Consider the following 21,394-nt stretch of genomic DNA (forward strand, 5'->3'; position numbering starts at 1 on the left):
CAACTAAGAGAAAGTCCATCTTAGAATGCACATTCTCAGGCTTATTCTGGCCCTCCTTAGAATTTCTGGAATTAGGGTTTAGGAATCTTAATTTCTAGAATGGTCCCCACATGACTCTCATGAACAAATTTGAGATCACTGCCATGAATATTATCTATGACACTAAAATTTGCCCTTTATTGGGAAAAAATTTTTAAGTTAGCTCTGCCAAATTCAGTACAAAAGATGGTGAATCCATTAAAGTAACTGTTTATAACTTAAATTCACAACATATACTGACAACATAATATGATGACCATGCAAAAGAGTTGATGCTTTGTCAATAAGCAAAAAAAAAGATTTAAAATACTGTTGACTTAAAATAATCAGAGATCCTTTCTTATGCTGTTTATGCAAGTTTCCTTTTCCTTTTTTTGGGTGAAGTAGAAAAGGATAGCTTTATTTCTTTGCCAGGCAAAGGGGGACACAGTGGGCTTCTGACCTTGAAGAAAACTACATTTCTCTGTTCAAATCTGCCCTTTGGAACTCAGGGAAGGTCATGGAGGCTGGAGTCTTGACTACAGAAAATGGGGGACAAAGGGGCCTCCATGCCCGGGAGCCCTATAGGGCCTCACTCAGTTTCACTCCACCCTTTTCATTGATACTCCTCAATCTTGAGGACAGATATTGGACAAGAAAGGGAACAATCATTTTGGATAGAGATGAAGTTTTCATTTTTAATACTAGCTTATTTAAAGAAATAGAAGAAACAATAGTGGTGAAGACAAAAATCTAATTTGTAATGCATCATGTAATTGGGGGATGGTTGAATTAATTTGTTTTATCTGGATTATCATTACTGAAACATAAGCATGCACTATAACAAGGAGAGCTAGTTTGAGATGCAGAGAAAACTGATAAGTAAATTAGTTGCCGAAACAACTGGTTCAAGAACGCATTAGCATGATAACCAATGCTTCTTTTGACCAAAGCAGAAGAGATACTAACAAATACTCAAGTCAGCTTTATTTCATATAAGATGGTTAATGTGAATCTAGCTACAGCTGTAAAAACCATTAAGCCATGCAAAAAATAAATAATACTGAAATAATTATCTTTGTAAAAAAAATTTAAGTGTCACCACTTGTATATCTGGATGAAGACACCTGAAACTAAATGCAAAAATTTGGAACTTAGGCTGAGAACATTTTTAGAACATAACTAATTGCAAGATGAAGGGAGCAGGCTGGCAAAGTGCTGAGCATAGACTTTGATACCTGACTTTCAATTTCAACTGTGTCACTAAATTGATGTACTAACTTTAATTAGCCACTCTGGGCTTTAGTTTCCTCACCTAAAAAATAAGAAATACAGCACCTTACTTATTCTTAATTTGTTATGATAGTTTTAAACAGGAAAACGTGTGAAAGACCTAGCATGGTGTCTGTCATTAGTGAGTGATAAATGTCAGTTCTTTTCTTCTCTCTTAAGTAAGAAAACTGTGAGAAACAAAATTCCAAATTTTTTTTACTGGGTGACTAAAATGAGACCCGGAAAGATAAAAAAAAAAAGAAAAGAAAAGATGCTTGCTTGAGTTACAAAGATAGTATGTGACAAAATTTGGGAGAAAAAACAGAGTCTCCTGTTCTACTTCCCCAGCGGTTGTCTCCTACAGTCTCCTGGTCCTCTAAGAGCCTGGGGGAAGATTCTGACCCAAGAAAGAAATTGAACGAATATGGTATTGAATTACACAATTTTCTGGAAATTACGTGCCCAGGAAACATCATTTGTCAGAAATAACAAGATGTAAGTAGCCAATAAATTTGAATATGGTTTTACTGAAGCATACGTCATTTCAAAGCAGAAGTATTTATGTCAATTCTAACATATAATACAGTTAAGTCATTATATGAATTTAAGTTTTTATTTGTGTATTTCACTGTAGTGCTGTGACAAAATGACATTTGTGTACCAGAGCATACATATATCCACAGTAAGATGTAACTTTTCATTACACCACTGCTAGAATATTTAGCTTTTTGTAGGACACATAAGCAGGTAAGATGGCCACACCAAATAATTTTTTTTTTTTCCCTTAGATAACCTTAATTTTTTAAAATCAGTAATACTCTATCAACCTCACTGTTAATAGAACTGTAAATTATCTGGGTGATGGGGTGTGGGGACAGGGGGGAAGGATAATTCAACTATTATTATACTGTAATAGTCGCTAGAGTAATCTCACACACACCAATAATGAACTGTCTTCATAATTAAGGGCTAGTTACTGTTGTTAGTTGCACAATGATACAGTTCCTTTTGAAAATATTGGTTAGCCCACTTATATATGAAAAATGCCCTTTCCACTTATGCAGAAGAAAAAAATATTCAGAAAGTTATTTTTGGCCTTGCTATGTCAAAAAGTCAACTGTACAAAGATCTACGTGTCAAACCTAAAATTATAATTTTAAAAGTATTAAAAACAAAAATGTCATGCATTTTTATTATCAATTATGCAGAGGCTTTAAAACTGTCGCAAGACCATATAGTATATATTAGCTTTTATACTGCTAATGCACAACTAACAGCAAACTTGATTAGATTAACAGAAATCTGTCTTAATTACACCTTTATATATCACACTAGAGAGACAAATGCCACAAGATCTGCAGAAACATTGAGTTCTGAGCACTTAAATGGCAGGATAACTTTTTTGTGTTGTAATCTATCACATAAAGAATAACAAAAGGAGGAAATTCTGCAGTCTCACGTTACAAAAAAACGTACTGCTGTAAAATATTAAGAGAGGGTAAAGGATATCTGTAACACAAAGTAACAACTAGTATCAAACAGCAAACAAAACCTCTAAATAAAAATATCAAAATACACATAGCAACTGAGCACAAATACTGCATTAAATATAGTAAAGATTTAATAGGACTAGTTAATAAAAGACACAAATATAAGGGGAGCTAGGGCAACCAGTAAATAAAACCAAAAATAATGGGAAAAAAAATCAGAACAATTGTTTTTCCCCTAGTTGGAGCACAATTTTGGGGGGGTGTCTTTCCATTCATATAATACCTAACACTGTACATTAAAAGATTTTAATATCATAGAAAAACTTGGTTCTTCCATGAAATTCTTTAAATTCTTGATAATTTTTTCAAAGTAGACATCATTATGAATGAAAAACAGCCAACAAATGGGCACCTGTTGCCTTTTAACACTGCAGATTTTACAGAAACTTTTTAAAAGTTATCATAATCCTTTTTGTCTTTTTTCCCCTCAGCTTCAAATCCATCAACTCCATCACTATCCCTTCTTCGCTTCCTGTTGTTGTGGATGTTAAAACGTTGGCTCATTTGGGGTAGTGGATCCATGCCCAGAACTTTGTGTATCTGGCGGAATGCAAGGAGTCTCAATGCAAACTACAACAACAAAAAGAGTCAGAATTTAGTTAATTTAAAAAACCAGTATTAATTCTTATTAGGTTTATAGCCCCAAATGACAATATAAAAAAGCATGTTTAATGAAAGAAACATCTTGAACGATATTAAATTTCACAAATGAAATACTCCATATGTTCTGATTTTCAGGCTTTAATGTGTACATGCTGTTTTGTTTTTTAAAGCATAAGTTAAAAAAATAATTCTTAAAAAAAATTAGTATAATGTTCATTAAAAAAATCCTAAAACAATATACAGCAAAAGAAAAAGTGTCTCACTTATTGAATGAACATCTCTTTGGTTCATATTCACTCATCTTCCTACTTTTCCTGTGGATACCCATGCACACAGGCTCAGGCATGGGGTACATGTGTGCGCACACACACACACCTCCCCCCAGGTTTACAAAATGAGGATTATACTTCTACAACTTGTTACTTCATGAACTAAAAAAAAGATTTTTCACTATGTGGCTATGTATACATAGGAATATGTTAGGCATCAATGTCACAAGACCTATGTGTCACAAGATATTTGAGACATAATTCCCCAGTTTTCTGGGGGATATATACCCTTTAAACTAATATAAGGAAATTTTACAGTCATTTGATCAAATGGCAATTTTCACTACATAGTTAAACCTTCAATATAACTGTTTAGACTATTTCTTGAGATATAATTCACATATAAAATTTGTCCTCTTAAAGTGTACAATTCAGTGGTTTTTTTTTAGTATACTTACAAAGTTTTTCAACCATAACCACTCTCTAATTCCAGAACATTTTCATCACCACCTCTCACCCGTAAAAAAACCCCATGGCCCAACAGCAGTCATTCCTCAATTCCTCTACCCTGAGGCCCTCACAACCACTACTTTTCTATCTTGATAGATTTGTCTACTATGGACATTTCATATAAATAAAATCATACAATATGACTTTTTGTGTCTGGCTTCTTTTACTTACATTAAGGTTTTCAAGATTCATCTACATTATACTATGTATCAGCACTTCATTCCTTTTAATGGCTGAGTAATTTTCCATTGTATGAATATACCGCATTTGTTTATCCACCTATCCATCAACTGATATACACTTGGGATGTTTCCACTTTTTGGCAATTATGCACAATGCTTCTACGAATATTTGTGCATAAATTAAAATTTTTTTTAATTTTTTGTGTATAACTTTTTAATGAACATATATTTGCAGTCCTTTGAATATACTTAGGAGTCAAACTGCTGAGTCATCTGGTAACTCTATGTTTAACTTATTGAGGAAGTGCCAAACTGTTTTCCACAGTGGCTGCTATTCAGACTATTTTTAATCCCTGTTTATCTTCTTCAGCTGAGATACAGTTATTGACTACAATCATCCAAGTGAGAATTTACTGTTCTAAAACTTTTTTCCAGATTAGATGATTCTAGTTCCTTAGAAGTCTCCTCATACATTGATTGGCTTTTCAAACCTTCAAAAGTCCCCAAATCACCTTGGTTGGAACTTGATACAGCATTCTGTGTAAGCCTGCAGTTCTGGATCTTTGGCAGTACTGGGTACTTCTCTATCTCATCTAAGTTATAAGGCTGTTAACTTTCTGAAGTGAAACTAGGAATATTTATCATAACAGAATACTGATTCTTTATTTAGAGATACTTACAAAAGGTCCTTCCCAAAGATAAACAGAATAATGTTTTCTTCTGTATTAAAAGAAAATATCCAAAGATATCTGGTGTATAATAATGAATAGTAATACACTTCTACCACAGACATATTGCTACTGATCATCAGCTTTTTCTAATACTAGGAGTTTCTAAATAGAAGAGTACTCCAGTAAGGAAAACTAAAATAGCATCTGGGGATGGAGTGCACACTGTAAGCTCTTGTTCTGCATGTGATTGATATATATTCCTAAATTCTAACAAGAAGAGAGATTTCTACTGTGTAACTGTAAATTATTTAGCAGCAAACAAAATTTGAGGATACTGAAATTATTCCCATAAAAAGTCACCTTGGAATTTTTAAACAATATCAAAGGAGACAAGGTTTACTTAATTCCTTTTTTGAGGGGGCAGATTAACCTTATTCTCCTCTTCGTATACTTCTGGACTCAAAAAAAGAAAGCAATAGCAATTTTAGACTGATTGAAATATTAACTTATTTAATCTTCCCAACAATCCTATTTGAGACAGACACTGCTCTTATCCCTTACAGATGAGCGGGCAGAGCTGCTATTCAAACTCAGGGAGTCTTGACTTCAGGGCCCACACTTTTAATTACCACATTCGCTGGCTTTTTCAGTGGCAGGAAAGGCTAAATCATAACAAAAATTTCCATAAACCATACAACGTATCACTTCTGTACATACAGAGGACATAAATAGCTTCTCCACTGACCCTGATATACAACGTAATACCAAGATTTAGAGACACTGAAAATACTGCTGTATTTTTATATTTACATAATACTTAAAGAGACACGCACATAGTTAAAATAATAAACTTGAAGATTACATTGATGAAATCTAGTTTAAATTATATCCTCTCTAAGGGTTTACTTACAGTGATTTTTTCTAAAGGACAATTATAAAAAACCAAAACTTTAAGGGCAGTGATAGAACAAAGCTTTGGGATTGGGAACACACTGGTACCTGTGCACTGGATGTGATGTCTTCACGCTGCTGGTCAGTCATTGTTGCCAAGGTATCAAAGGGATCCTTCTCACAAGGATCCAGAAGTCCAGGACTACCTACAGCAATCACCGTAGGGAGAAAAAAGCATTACCATCATCCATTTGTAAAATAAAGAAGAGTTCTCATTCAACCATCAAACACAAAAACAAACATTAAAAATGAAGTAAAACTTACCTTTAAGAATAATCCCTGAAGAAATGCACTCAAACACTCTTCTCAGTGCATCTCCAGGACTCTGAGGACTAGAAGCACTACTGATTGCTTTCTCTACTAGTAACTCCATAGCCTAAAAACAAAAAAATAAAAATGTGCTTAACAGCTTACAGCCCAAAGGAATTATTCATTTTCAAATACCAGAATGACAAACTACCTGCAAAACTGTCAATAAAAAATTTAAAGATTGAAAAGGTTACATAGACCGAGTCACAAAATCAGAAAAAAATTACATATAGTATAAAAACACTCAAAATTAAATAATAAGTAATGAAAACAAAAATAATAAGACTATATAATTGACATCTTAAAAATATTTTATAATTTATGCTAAATGAAAAATAGATTAATAGGTTTTTTGTTATTTTTAGTTGTTATCCTTTCCTATTAAAATATGACAGTCCTTAAAATTCTTTCGATATTTAGGACTCACATACATATGTTCTTTAACACCTACATACTGATGATACTAAGTCGTTAGAGCAAGACGGTATTCTACTAAGAAGACTTTTGTTTTCTTTACGAACAATTATCTAATTTTCATTTACCATACAACTGTACTTCTATTATCCTTAAGGAAAACACAACTTATGCTTTCACTGTAAATTACATTTGAGAGACTCAAAATCTAAACCAATGAATAAAAGAAAGAAGTACAGATTTAGATCCAGAAAGTGTTTTGAAGGGTCTATTAGAAAAATCTGTTTCCACTTAGAGTTTAAAAATTGAGATATAATGTACCACTCAGTGGTTTTTAGTACATTTACAAAGTTGTTCAACCATAACCACTCTCTAATTCCAGAACATTTTCATCACCCCCCCAAAAAACTCCATACCTATTAGCAGTCATTCTCCATCCTCCCTTTCTTCCATCCCCTGGCAACCACTAAACCACTTTCTATTTCTATAGATTTGCCTCTTCTAGATACTTCATACAAAGAACCATATGTGACTTTTTGTATCTGGTTGGTTTCTTTCACTTAGCATAATGTTTAAGGTTTGTCCAAGTTGTAGCCTTTACTTAAATTATAAATAAAACCACCAATAACACTTCAAAGAAATTAAATAGATTGCAACTAGAATGAAATCCTTAAAATGATACTGAAACTGAAAATACCTTAGGGAGAATCCATTTTTAGCTATATACTTAAAAAACTCATAAATTTAATCAGAGGTAAAAACTACATCCACCTATTCACCCCGAGGCCATTACTAAGATCTCTGAAGTAAGAGTAATTCTTAAAAGGCTGGACATTTGGAGGCTTCAGTCCCAAACAAATTAGGAATAAACTGTAAGAGAGATGTGAATTAAAAGAGATAGTGCACATTAAGAGCTATAAAAAAATGATAGCTGGAAGCAAGAAGTTAAAAAAATCTGAGAATAATGAATGTTAATAATGATAAATGTAAATTACAACAAAAAAATTAAGATGCTTCAGTTTATTCAACTGAAGAATGCAGTAAGATGTTCAAGACAATTTTTAAGGATTTTCATTTTAAAATTTTAGTATTTTAAGGAATCAGCTTCACTTATCTAGACAACTCTATGAATGTAGAATAAACACCTTTCCTTTCCAGACAAGTCAAGTATTATTTCAAGATGTCCAAAAGACTGAAATCTTTGAAGATTAAAGGACTTTCAAGTGTCATTTATTTTGGATTTTTAAAAATTCTACTTTATTTAGTTTTTTGGCTTCGTCAGGTCTTAGTTGTGGCAGGCGGGGTCTGCGTTGAGGCACATGGGGTCTTTCGTCTGGTTGCAGGCTCTTCATTGTGGCGTGCAGGTTTTCCTCTAGTTGTGGAGCACAGGCTCCAGGGCAGGCGGCTCCAGAGTGCGTGGGCTCTGTAGTCTGCGGCACGCGGGCTCTCTCGTTGAGGTGCACGAGCTCAGTAGTTGTGGTGCTGGGCTTAGTTGCCCCGTGGCATGTGGGACCTTAGTTCCCCAACCAGGGGTCAAACCTGCGTCCCCTGCATTGGAAGGTGGATTCTTTACCACAGGACCACCAGGGAAGTCCCCCAGATGTCATTTATTTTGAACCCCTCTGCGTAACCTAAGTGGCCAGTATGTAGAAAATACTCAATAGGACTTCCCTGGTGGCACAGTGGTTAAGAATCCGCCTGCCAATGCAGGGGACACGGGTTCGAGCCCTGGTCCGGGAAGATCTCACAGGCCACGGAGCAACTAAGCCCATGCGCCACAACTACTGAGTCTGTGCTCTAGAACCCGCGAGCCACAACTACTGAGCCCGCGTGTCACAACTACTGAAGCCCGCATGCCTAGAGCCTGTGCTCTGCAACAAGAGAAGCCAACGCAATGAGAAGCCTGTGCACAGCAACGAAGTAAGTAAATAAATAAATAAAACACTCAATAAATGTTTATGAAACAGAATACTTTTGGAAAGAAATATGAAAATAATCCTGCTAATAAAAGAAATCAAGGCTTATAATTAACAAGTTACTAAAATACAAAATTGATGTCCTAATATATGCAACTTTCCGAAAATAATTCTAATTTATACTAAGTACTTTTAGAGAATGTTAAGAGAAAAATAAGTATTAAATAATCAGCTATAATATAGCTATGTCAAGATATAAAATGTTACAAGTAATTCAAAGCTTTTTCAAAATCTGCTTACTGACTGACCTTAGAAGTGGGAATTTGTAATTTAAACTTATATATTAAGGTAGAAACTGACTAAAAACCAAGAAAGAAATGAATGATTTATGGAATACAGAAAGTCCATATATTTAATCACACAATAAAACTAAGTCAACTATCTGCCTTGATATCATTTGCTCTGAAGGAAGCAACTGAAAAATGTTAATTTTCTATAGAACATGGTTGTTCTCCAAGCAGAGGTCTACAGTTAAGAAAGCAACAAAAGTAGAACACAAGAGGTTTATATACTCTGAAATGTACGCATTCAAAAGTAAAAGGACAGAAAACTAGGGCACCTAACAGGCACCCGTGAGGGACCACAGACACCTAAGGGAATGGGAGGAACCCCCGGCAATTGGTTGCTTCAATTATATTTTTATTTTTCCTAATATGTTTTTTTATCTTTCTGATTTTGTTTTTTATTCTTTGTTATTGTATTGCTCCTTTCTTTCTTTCTTTCTTTCTTCCTCCCTCCCTCCCTCCCTTTCTTTCTTTCTTTTTTTTTTTTTTGGCGTGCTACACAGCTTGTGGGATCTTGGTTCTCAGGCTGGAGGTCAGGCCCGAGCTCCTGCAGTGGGACCTCCGAGTCCAAACCGCTGGACTAACAGAGAACCTCAGACCCCAGGGAATATTAATCCGAGTGAGGCCTCCCAGAGGTACTCATCTCAGCAGGAAGACCCCGCTCTATCCAACAGCCTGCAAACTCCAATGCTGGACACCTCAGGCCAAATAACTAGTAAGACAGGAATACAGCCCAACCCATCAAAAACAAAAAAAACCCAAAAAACGAAACGACAAAAAGATATGTTACAGATGAAGGAGCAAGGTAAAAACCTACAAGACCAAATAAATAAAGACGAAATAGGCAACCTATCTGAAAAAGAATTCAGAGTAATGACAGTAAAGATGACCCAAAATCTCGGAAAAAGAATGGAGAAAATACAAGAAACATTTAACAAGGATCTAGAAGAACTAAAGAGCAAACAAACAGTGATGAAAAACACAATAAATGAAATTTAAAATACTCTAAAAGGAATAGCAGAATAACTGAGGCAGAAGAACGGATAAGTGAGCTGGAAGATAAAATGGTGGAAATAACTGTGAGGGAGCAGAATAAAGAAAAACGAATGAAAGGAATTGAGGACATTCTCAGAGACCTCTGAGACAACATTAAACACACCAACATTTGAATTACAGGGGTCCCAAAGAAGAGAAAAAGAAAAGGTCTGCGAAAATATTTGAAGAGATTATAGTCAAAAACTTCCCTAACATGGGAAAGGAAATAGTCAATCAAGTCCAGGAAGGACAGAGTCTCCCATACAGGATAAGCCCAAAGAGAAACATGCCTAGACACATTAATCAAACTATCAAAAATTAAATACAAAGAAAAAATATTAAAAGCAGCAAGGGAGGGCTTCCCTGGTGGTGCAGTGGTTGAGAGTCCACCTGCCGATGCAGGGGACACGGGTTCGTGCCCCGGTCTGGGAAGATCCCACATGCTGTGGAGCGGCTGGGCCCGTGACCCATGGCCACTGAGCCTGCGCATACAGAGCCTGTGCTCCACAACAGGAGAGGCCACAACAGTGAGAGGCCCATGTACCACAAAAAAAAAAAAAAAAAAAAAAGAAATGAAAAAGGAGAGATCACAACTGACACTGCAGAAATACAAAAGATCGTTAAGACACTACTACAAGCAACTATATGCCAATAAAATGGACAACCTGAAAGAAATGGACAAATTCTTGGAAAAGTACAACCTTACAAGACTGATCCAGGAAGAATTAGAAAACATAAACCGGCTAATCACAGGTAATGAAATTGAAACTGTAATTAAAAATCTTCCAACAAACAAAAGTCCAGGACCAGATGGCTTCACAGGCAAACGCTATCAAACATTTATAGAAGAGTTAACACCTATCCTTCTCAAGCTCTTCCAAAAAATTACAGAGGGAGGATCACTCCCCAAACTCAGTCTACGAGGCCACCACCACCCTGATATCAAAACCAGACAAAGAGGTCACAAAAAAAGAAAATTATAGACCAAAATCACTGATGAACACAGACGTGAAAATCCTCAACAAATACTAGCAAACAGAATCCAGCAACACATTAGAAGGATCATACACCATGATCAAGTGGGATTTATCCCAGGGATGCAAGGAAACTTCAATATAGGGAAAACAATCAATGTGATACACCATATTAACAAAATAAGGAATAAAAACCATATGATCATCTCAACAGATTCAGAAAAAGCTTTTGACAAAATTCAACACCCATTTATGATGAAAACTCTCCAGAAAGTGGGCACAGAGGGAACCTACCTCAACATAATAAAGGCCATATACTACAAACCCACAGTAAACATTGTTATCAATGGTGAAAACCTGAAAGTATTTCCTCTAAGATCAGGAACAAGACAACGATGTCCACTCTCACCACTCTTATTCAATATAGTATTGGAAGTCCTAGCCACAGCAATCAGAGAAGAAAAAGAAATAAAAGGAATACAAACTGGAAAAGAAGAAGTAAAACTGTCAGTTTGCCGATGACATGACACTATACATAGAAAATCCTAAAGATGCCACTAGAAAACTACTAGAACTAATCAATGAATTTGGTAAGGTTGCAGGATACAAAAGTAATGCAGAGCAATCTCTTGAATTCTTATACACTAACAACGAAAGATCAGAAAGAGAAATTAAGGAAACAATCCCATTTACCATCGCAACAAAAAGAATAAAATACCTAGGTATAAACCTACTTAAGGAGGCAAAAGACCTGTACTCAGAAAACTATAAAACACTGATGAAAGAAATCAAAGATAACATGAATTGATGGAGAGATATTCCATGCTCCTGGACAGGAAGAATCTATATTGTGGAAATGACTATACTACCCAAAACAACCTACAGGTTCAATGTAATCCCTATCAAACTACCAATAGCATTTTTCACAGAACTAGAATAAGAAATTTTACAATTTGCATGGAAACACAAGAGAACCCGAAGAGTCAAAGCAATCTTGAGAAACAAAAACGGAGATGGAGGAATCAGGCTTCCCGACTTCAGACTATACTACAAAGCTACAGTAATCAAGACAGTGTGGTACTGACACAAAAACAGAAATCTAAATCAATGGAACAAGATAGAAAGCCCAAAGATAAACCCACGCACATATGGTCACCTTATCTTTGATAAAGGAGGCAAGAATGTACAGTGGAGAAAAGACAGCCTCTTCAATAAGTGGTGCTGGGAAAACTGGACAGGTACATGTAAAAGTATGAAATTAGAACACTCCCTAGCACCATACACAAAAATAAACTCAAAATGGATTAAAGACCTCAATATAAGTCCAGACACTATCAAACTCTTAGAGGAAAACATAGGCAGAACCCTCTATGACATAAATCACAGCAAGATCCTTTTTGACTCACCTCCTAGAGAAATGGAAACAAAAACAAAAATAAACAAACGGGACCTAATGAAACTTAAAAGCTTTTGTACAGCAAAGGAAACCATAAACAAGATGAAAAGACAATCGTCAGAATGGGAGAAAACAGTTGCAAATGAAGCAACTGACAAAGGATTAATCTCCAAAATATATAAACAGCTCATGCAGCTCAATATCACAAAAACAAACAACCCAGTTCAAAAATGGGCAGAAGACCTAAACAGACATTTCTACAAAGAAGACATACAGATGGCCAACAAATGCATGAAAAGATGCTCAACATCACTAATCATTAGAGAAATGCAAATCAAAAGTACAATGAGGTATCACCTAACACCAGTCAGAATGGCCATCATCAAAAAATCTACAAACAATAAATGCTGGAGAGGGTGTGGAGAAAAGGGAACCCTCTTGCACTGCTGGTGGGAATGTAAATTGATACAGTCACTATGGAGAACAGTATGGAGGTTCCTTAAAAAACTAAAAGTAGAACTACCATACAGCCCAGCAATCCCACTACTGGGCATATACCCTGAGAAAACCATAATTCAAAAAGAGTCATGTAGCACAATGTTCACTGCAGCTCTATTTACAATAGCCAGGACATGGAACCAACCTAAATGTCCATCAACAGATGACTGGATAAAGAATGTGGCACATATATACAATGGAATATTAGCCATAAAAAGAAACGAAACTGAGTTATTTGTAGTGAGGTGGATGGACCTCGAGTCTGTCATACAGAGTGAAGTAAGTCAGAAAGAGAAAAACAAATGCCGTATGCTAACACATATATATGGAATCTAAAAAAAATAGTTATGAAGAACCTAGGGGCAGGACAGGAATAAAGACGCAGATGTGGAGAATGCACTTGAGGACATGGGGAGGGGGAAGGGTAAGATGGTACGAAGTGAGAGAGTGGCATGGACTTATATACTACCAAATGTAAAAGAGACAGCTAGTGGGAAGCAGCCGCATAGCATAGGGAGATCAGCTCGGTACTCTGTGACCACCTAGAGGGGTGGGATAGGGAGGGTGGGAGGGAGACGCAAGAGGGAGGAGATACGGGGATACACGTAGATGTATAACTGATTCACTTTGTTATAAAGCAGAAACTAACACACCACTGTAAAGCAATTATACTCCAATAAAGATGTTAAAAACAACAACAACCTACATGCACCACAATGTTCACTGCAGCTCTATTTACAATAGCCAGGACATGGAAACAACCTAAATGTCCATCAACAGATGACTGGATAAAGAATGTGGCACATACATACAATGGAATATTACTCAGCCATAAAAAGAAAAGAAATTGAGTTACTTGTAGTGAGGTGGATGGACCTAGAATCTGTCATACAGAGTGAAGTAAGCCAGAAAGAGAAAAACAAACGCTGTATGCTAATGCATATATATGGAATTTTAAAAAGCAGTACTGATGAACCTAGTGGCAGGGCAGGAATAAAGACGCAGACGTAGAGAACAGACTTGAGGGCACAGGGTGGTGAAAGGGAAGCCGGGATGAAGTGAGAGAGTAGCCCTGACGTATATACACTACCAAATGTAAAATGGATGACTAGTGGGAAGCTGCTGCACAGAACAGGGAGATCAGCTTGGTGCTTTGTGATGACCTAGAGGGATGGGATAGGGAGGGTGGGAGGGAGGCTAAAGAGGGAGAGGATATGGGGATATACGTATACATATAGTTGATTCACATTATTGTACAGTAGAAACTAACACAACATTATAAAGCATTTATACTCCAAAAAAGATGTGGAAAAAAAGAAACAAGTAGAAGGACAACATCAAAGATGAACAGAATCAAATTAAGAAAATGATTATTTAGGTTGCAATGTGAAGCATCTTGGTGGCTGAAGTTATTTAAAGAAAAAAGGTCTCTTAAATATTACCTATTAAATGATGTGAAACCTAGGATTATAATATTTGCTTAAAAAAACATTCATGTGTATATATTTTTCTTTCCCATCTTTAATAGTAGTAAGAAGAACAATGCTTAGTAAGGGGCAGGCACCATGCTAAGCACTTTTAAATAAATGATTTCATTTAATTTCTCATAACTAGATGCCACTATACCACAATTTTAAAGATTAAAAAAACAGAAAACCTTAAAGAGGTTAAAAGGTCATACAACTAGAAGCTTAAGGGGCTAGGATTTAAACCCAGGTCTTACTGACTCAAACCTGGTTTTTTTTTTTTTTTTTTTTAAAGACAACTGTATTTCAATAAATATCCTTTACAATTGATCCAGACAGATAACATTACTAGTTTCCTTGGATAGTAGTTTCTAGTTCTGATAGAGGTAAAGGGCTATGAAAAAAAAAATACTTTGGGAGATTATGGTAACACAGGTACTTTCATTTGGTGGTAGTGTATACCTGTAAAACCTTCTTTAAAAAAAAAAAAAAAAATCACACAGTTGACAAGTTCAAAACCACATACTAATAAACCCAGTAATGTCAGTACTAAAGATTTACAATAGGGCTCTTACACTTACTGAAAACACAAAAAATATTCAGTGAAGCTGTTTATCTGCAATGCACTGGAAACAATCTAAATATCAAACCCTAGGAAGTTTAGTCAACTAATTGTAATAGTAGTGAAGTTAGCCTCTTCATCATTATATAACTAACACTGACTGAGTGAGTGCTTATTAGATGCTAAACACTGTTCTAAGCCTTTACATACATTAACCAATTTTAATCATCATAATCACCTCTTGGTGGTAGATACAACTATTATTCCAATTTTACAGATAAAAATGTTTATGCTACTAAAATAGGATTTTATGAATACCATTACAAGCACTTGTCTGTATAAAAGCCATTTCTGTATTCCAGTGGACACAGGTGAAGGTTGATACATGCATGACAAACTTCTGACTCCTAAGTCCATGTGTAGGATGTTATATCTTTGCACATGCACAGCACTTTATTTCATACTCATACACATGTTGATGCACAGCACTTTATTTCATACTCAACAATTCTTAATAAAAACTGTCAAGCCTTTTTTTTTTTTTAAATTTATTTATTTTTGGCCACATTGGGTGTTTGTTGCTGCACGTGGCCTTTCTCTAGTTGCGGCGAGCAGGGGCTACTCTTCATTGCAGCGCATGGGCTTCTCTTGTTGTTGAGCACAGGCTCTAGGCACGCGGGCTTCAGTAGTTGTGGCACACAGGTTTAGTTGCTCCGCGGCATGTGGGATCTTCCCGGACCAGGGATTGAACCCATGTACCCTGCGATGGCAGGCGGATTCTTAACCAGTGAGCCACCAGGGAAGTCCTTTTTAAAAAAATTTTTCTATTTATTTGGCTATGCTGGGTCTTAGTTGAGGCATGCAGGATCTTTTAAGTTGTGGCATGTGGGCTCCTAGTTGCAGCATGTGGGATCTAGTTCCCTAAGCAGGGATCAAACCCGGGCCCCCTGCATTGGGAGCACAGAGTCTTAGCCCCTGGACCACCAGGGAAGTCCCAGAACTGTCAAGTCTTCTTAAAAAAAGTTTACTAACAGCTTTTGGTGATTTGGGGATGTGTATTTACTCAAGTAGATGGTTTCTGTTATGGGGTAGCTAAGTGCTGAGTTATTATTTTTAAGCTAAAGTGAGTGAGATGATACAGTCCAAGTACAACTTGCTGATTCTCCTGCAAGCTAAAAGAATGTTAGTTATTTGCCCTGTTGTGTCAGTGTTCTATCACTTAAAACATCTTTTATTCAGACAAGTGCTTGTAATGGTATTTACCAAGTTGAAGACTCTTTGTGGAAGACAGGAAAGGAAGAGTAGAAAAATTCCAATTATCCACATCTAATTATATCTAATAATAAATAGACATCTAACATGTAGATAAAAGAAAAAAATAAATAATGTAAGATCTTCCAAAGGAGTAAGATCTTCCAAAGGAGTAAGATGCAGGGGAAAATTAATATCAAAGGTGGCTGTGAATTCTCAATACAAGTGTCCCAAAGAGGCTTCACATACCCAAAACCCTCTGTTGGTTCAGGGAAAGAGAAATTGTTCTTGAAAGGAAATGGTAAATAGGTTTAGGAAACAAACAGAGCAGATTCTGCATAAGCAAAGCCTCTAGGAAGCCATCCTGGGTTTGAAACCTGAAGCATAAAGGTGTGCCAATGGAATCCACCTCACAGACTATCACAGCACATTCAATCAGGACACAGGAGAGACAAAGCCCATGTCTGGGAATTCCCTGGTGGTCCAGTGGTTAGGACTCAGTGCGTTCACTGCTGGGGCCTGGGTTCAATCCCTGGTTCGGGAACTAAGATCCCGCAAGTCATGTAACGTGGCCAAAAAAAAGCCCAAGGTTTACATGCAGCCAAACCCTACTCCTTTCCATAAGCAATCCTCAAAGCAGAGCTCATGGGGGAAGAAAAAGGAGAAGTATTTTAAAAGGTGTGGATACATTCAAAGACAGTTCTTGTTTGGTTGTCTCAGCATAAAAGGATGATTTTGTAATGGAACTGACAATGCTAAGCACTAACGAGATGAAAAAACTGAAACAAACCAGACGCAACATCTGTGCATTTGGGAGGAACACAGCATGAAAAATAGAGTTGAAAAATCTATTCTTGGGACTTCCCTGCTGGTGCGGTGGTTAAGAATCCGCCTGCCAATGCAGGGGACATGGGTGTGAGTCCTGGTCCAGAAAGATCCCACGTGCCAAGGAGCAACTAAGCCCGTGCGCCACAACTACTGAGCCCATGTGCCACAACTACTGAAGCCCTCATGCCTAGAGCCCATGCTCCACAACAAGAGAAGCCACCACAATGAGAAGCCCGTGCACTGTAACTAGAGAAAGAATATCCCCCGCCTGCCACAACTAGAGAAAGCCTGCGTGCAGCAACAAAGATCCAACCCAGCCATGTGGACTTTGAGCAACAATAGTATGTCACTGCTTGTAACAAGTAGTATCACTTGTTACAACAAATGTATCACTCTGGTGCAAATATTGAGGGGGAGGCTATCTATGTATAGTGGAGGAGGGTAGGTGAGAACTCTGTACTTTCTGCTCAGTTTTGCTGTGAACCAAAAAGTGTTTTAAAAAATATCTATTAAAATATAATCTATTCTGGAAGAATCTTAATTTAAGGAAATGAAGATATAACCTGCTAACATTCTGAGTAATCGAGAACTTGATAAATACAAAAAGCCAATAAAAGAGCTCAAAGTTGAGATGAAAAGGAAGACTGCAGAGCTAATTAAGCAAACTGAAATGCAAAATAACATTATTATGGAATAATGAATTATAAATAGCAAAGAAGATTAGGACACAGTTGGAAACTCAATTACTGCCAAAGAGACAATAATAGGGGACAAAAGAGGAAAGAGAACAAAGATTAAAACAATCACAAAGATAACAGATACGTAGGACAATGGCAATGCAATACAAGGATAATTGGTGCCCCTGAAAATAGAGAATCATATTAATAATTTGTCAAATCTGCAGGGCAAAAAGGACAAAGTTTTCAATGAAATGCTGATATTGAACAACAGACTCCAAGACATAATTTGGTTAAGTTACTAAAATTCAAGGATAAAGAATTTTTCAGCAGCCTGTAGAAAAAGTAAAGGCAAAAAAATTAGGCTGGACTTAGATTTAGTAATACTCAGTGCCGGAAGATAATGGAGCAACACCAATAAATGGAGGAGGAAAAATTGTGACCTAACAATATATTTCTCAATAAAGTAATGGTAACTGGCAAAGATTCTCAAACATGAAAGAAATTTTAAAAACTTAGAACACTTTTTGATAAAAACTATATGATGATATAATGCCGTCAATCAAGAAATAAAAAGAGGAAGCCCCAGTAAAAGATCTAACGGTTGGCATCAAACCATTCAGATACAGAAAATTAAACAAAGGGAATATGACTACAGAAGGTAAATGTAGTTATTTTTAAACCTTCAAGGTTTAAAAAAGCATTAAGTGTAAACTTTCCTTGTTTTCTAAGTGGAATCAGCATACATTAAGACATAAATCAAGAAACAGGTTTTAATACATTCTTAAAGGAACGAATGAAAAAAAGAAAATATAACAAAAAACGCAAAAGAGGACGTGAGGAGTACGAAGAAGTGATAATTTTCTCAGCTTTTATAGATGAGAGGTTAACAAACATTACCTAAAATGGTTAAACAAATAGATGAAAATACCACAAAAAAACTGTAAACAGGGCAACAACTAATTGTATAAATAATCAGAGGGAAACCCATTCACACATAAAAAAGAACAAGAAAAGGGTAAGAATTATGGGAAAGGGCAGAAGAAAACAAAGGAAACAAACAGAATCATACCAGACAAATGTTAATATAAAAAGCTAGAGTTTAGGAGGCTGGGGGTACAGACAAAATAAGTGAAGGGGATTTAGAGGTACAAACTTCCAGCTTTAAGGTAAGTAAGTCAGAGGGGAGGTAAGTGCACATAGGGAATATGGTCAATAATACTGTAATAACTTTGGTAACAAATCATAACTGGTCATTATTTCAGTAATCATTTCATAATGTATAAAAATATCAAATCACTATGTTGTACACCTGAAACTAATATAATTTGTAAGTTAGTTGTAATTCTTTTTTTTAAAGCTAGAGTTTTTTTTTTTTTGCGGTATGTGGGCCTCTAACTGTTGTGGCCTCTTCTGTTGCGGAGCACAGGCTCTGGACGCGCAGGCTCAACGGCCATGGCTCAAGGGCCCAGCCACTCCACGGCATGTGGGATCTTCCCGGACCGGGGCACGAACCTGTGTCGCCTGCATCGGCAGGCGGACTCTCAACCACTGCGCCACCAGGGAAGCCCAAAGCTAGAGTTTTGATATTAATAAATGGACAAGGCTTATTAACTAATAGCAGAAAGTATTAATTAAATGGCCTTTATAATGGCAAAAGGTTCAAATTCACAATTACGACATAGTTGTATTAAATGTCTATGTCCAAAATACTACTGCAACAAAACAATAAAGAACTGTAGAAAACACAACAAAATACCAGACTTTAATTTATCTTTGTCAGTCCATGGACAGATAAAGTAGACAAAAAATATGAAGCAAAGGAGATAGAATGTATGAACAGAATTGATGAAGTTGAACTAAGGGATATATATTAAATGCTATACCTTGCTGAGAACACATTTTTTAAGTGCCCACACTTCACAAAAACTGTACATATGAGACCACAAAGAAAACTTTAAATTTCCAAAGTTGCAAATAGTAGAATATATTTATTGCATTATTTTTATATGCTATAAAAACTAGAAGTTATTTACAAAAGCAACTCTTCTTCAGTCATGTAGAATTAAAAAATTCCCTCAAAACTACTCCTGGCTTAAAGACAATATTAAAATGAATTTCGGACTGCATAGAAAAAAAAGAAAAAATATTATACACACACACACACGTATATATATATACACATGTATATATGGCCAAAACCTATGTCCAGCCTTAAACTACAGCTTTAAAACCTCTATAATTAAAGAGTGAGTGAATGAAACAAGTATCCAACTCATGAAGTTTGTAAAAGAACAAAAATAAACCCAAGGAAAATAGAAAATTAGAGATGAAGTAAAAAATTAATGAATTACTTAAGAAGGAAAATGGCAGATCTGGCAGCTAAATCCAAGGAGCTGGCTCTTTGAGGGGAGGAAAAAAATAATAAATTGGATAAACTACTGCCTAAAGAATATAATACTAGGAGAGATTTTTAAATGTCAAAATACTGACATTTTGGTGTGCTTTAACCTACTAAAATACTTGTGTATTTTATGTTATATGTACATGATTTCAAAGATCGTCCAGCAGCTTTGTTTGCCCTCCCTGATTCTCCCATCATTACCCTGTCATGGCCTATCTTCCCTCAGTTCCTTTCACCTGTGCATCCTCTCTTCCACTCAGTTCTTAGATCTCTGCACCCTCAAAGGAGAGAGGGTCCCTTGAAGTTTATGGCTCTGATAAAGAGGAAAAGTTAGGTGTAGGCAAAGGGCCATCTGTAGTGTTGGACTTCCAAACTCCAAGAGTAGCCCAGGAGTGGCCTGAGAGTTCAGTCTCGAAAGTACTGAAGCTTAGACTTACTACAACAGAAATAGCCTCAAGGGCACCTGGGTTGAAGGGACTGAAGTTGAAGGAATCAGGAAGTAAAATGATAATGCATAATGCTTATATTTTTGAACATTTAAAAAATTTAAAGTTATATAATGCTCATAAATTTTTATATTTAAAATCTATTAAGAATTCAGTGAATTCTCATCACAAATAAATACTGAACACCCATTTGCTATTTTGTTCCTATATAGCAACTGCTATTACTGGCTAGTCTAATCAAAGAATTAAAATAAAAAAGATGCTACAGGTATTTTTAAAAGTCTAAAAATCTGAGTTATCTGGCTGAATTGGTCAATTTTTCTAGGAAAAGATAAGTTGCCAAAAATTACCCCAAGAGAAAGAAAAACTAAACAAACCAATTAATCACAATAAAAGAAACCAAGAAAGCGTGACCCCTTTTATAAATGACTGATGATGTCACATGAATTTTATAAATTATCAAAAAAGTTTTTTAAAAAACTATATATATATTTTTTTATTTTTTGGCTGTGCTGGGTCTTAGTTGAGGCACGTGGGCTTTCTAGTTGAGGCGTGCAAGCTCAGTAGTTGTGGCTCATGGGCTTAGTTGTCCTGCGGCATGTGGGATCTTAGTTCCCTGACCAGAGATTGAACCTGTGTCCCCTGCATTGTAAGGCGGATTCTTTACCACTGGATCACCAGGGAAGTCCCAAAAAACATATAGTTTTGATGCTACTAAAAACTGTTTCAGAGTTTAGAGAAAGAACGAAAGCTTCTAAGTTATTCTTATAGAGTTAGTGTATTATTGATCCTAAATCTAACAAAGAAGACAAAAATAAAACCACAAAAATTTCCTTTATGTCACTGCA

General features: G+C 36.0%; 1 protein-coding gene and 1 long non-coding RNA gene across 4 annotated transcripts in view; one reads left to right on the plus strand and one right to left on the minus strand.

The window, feature by feature from the left end:
- Positions 1-21,394, plus strand: part of LOC137221185 (uncharacterized) — a 386,417-nt gene that overhangs the window by 39,152 nt on the left and 325,871 nt on the right. The gene's annotated exons all lie outside the window — the stretch shown is intronic.
- Positions 1,798-21,394, minus strand: part of ZFR (zinc finger RNA binding protein) — a 75,397-nt gene continuing 55,800 nt past the window's right edge. For 2 of the 3 annotated variants that reach the window (XM_067730467.1, XM_067730466.1), the window contains 3 exons: positions 6,291-6,402; positions 6,075-6,172; positions 1,798-3,410 (listed from right to left, as the gene is read on the minus strand). In XM_067730467.1, coding sequence (XP_067586568.1) covers positions 3,231-3,410; positions 6,075-6,172; positions 6,291-6,402 — 390 coding nt within the window. In that variant the 3' untranslated portion in view covers positions 1,798-3,230. Of the gene's footprint in view, positions 3,411-6,074; positions 6,173-6,290; positions 6,403-21,394 lie in introns of those variants that run through there. The other variant, XR_010941910.1, reaches the window with a different exon arrangement.

This window comes from Pseudorca crassidens, chromosome 3, assembly GCF_039906515.1.
Source record: "Pseudorca crassidens isolate mPseCra1 chromosome 3, mPseCra1.hap1, whole genome shotgun sequence".
Taxonomy (NCBI): Eukaryota; Metazoa; Chordata; class Mammalia; order Artiodactyla; family Delphinidae; genus Pseudorca; species Pseudorca crassidens.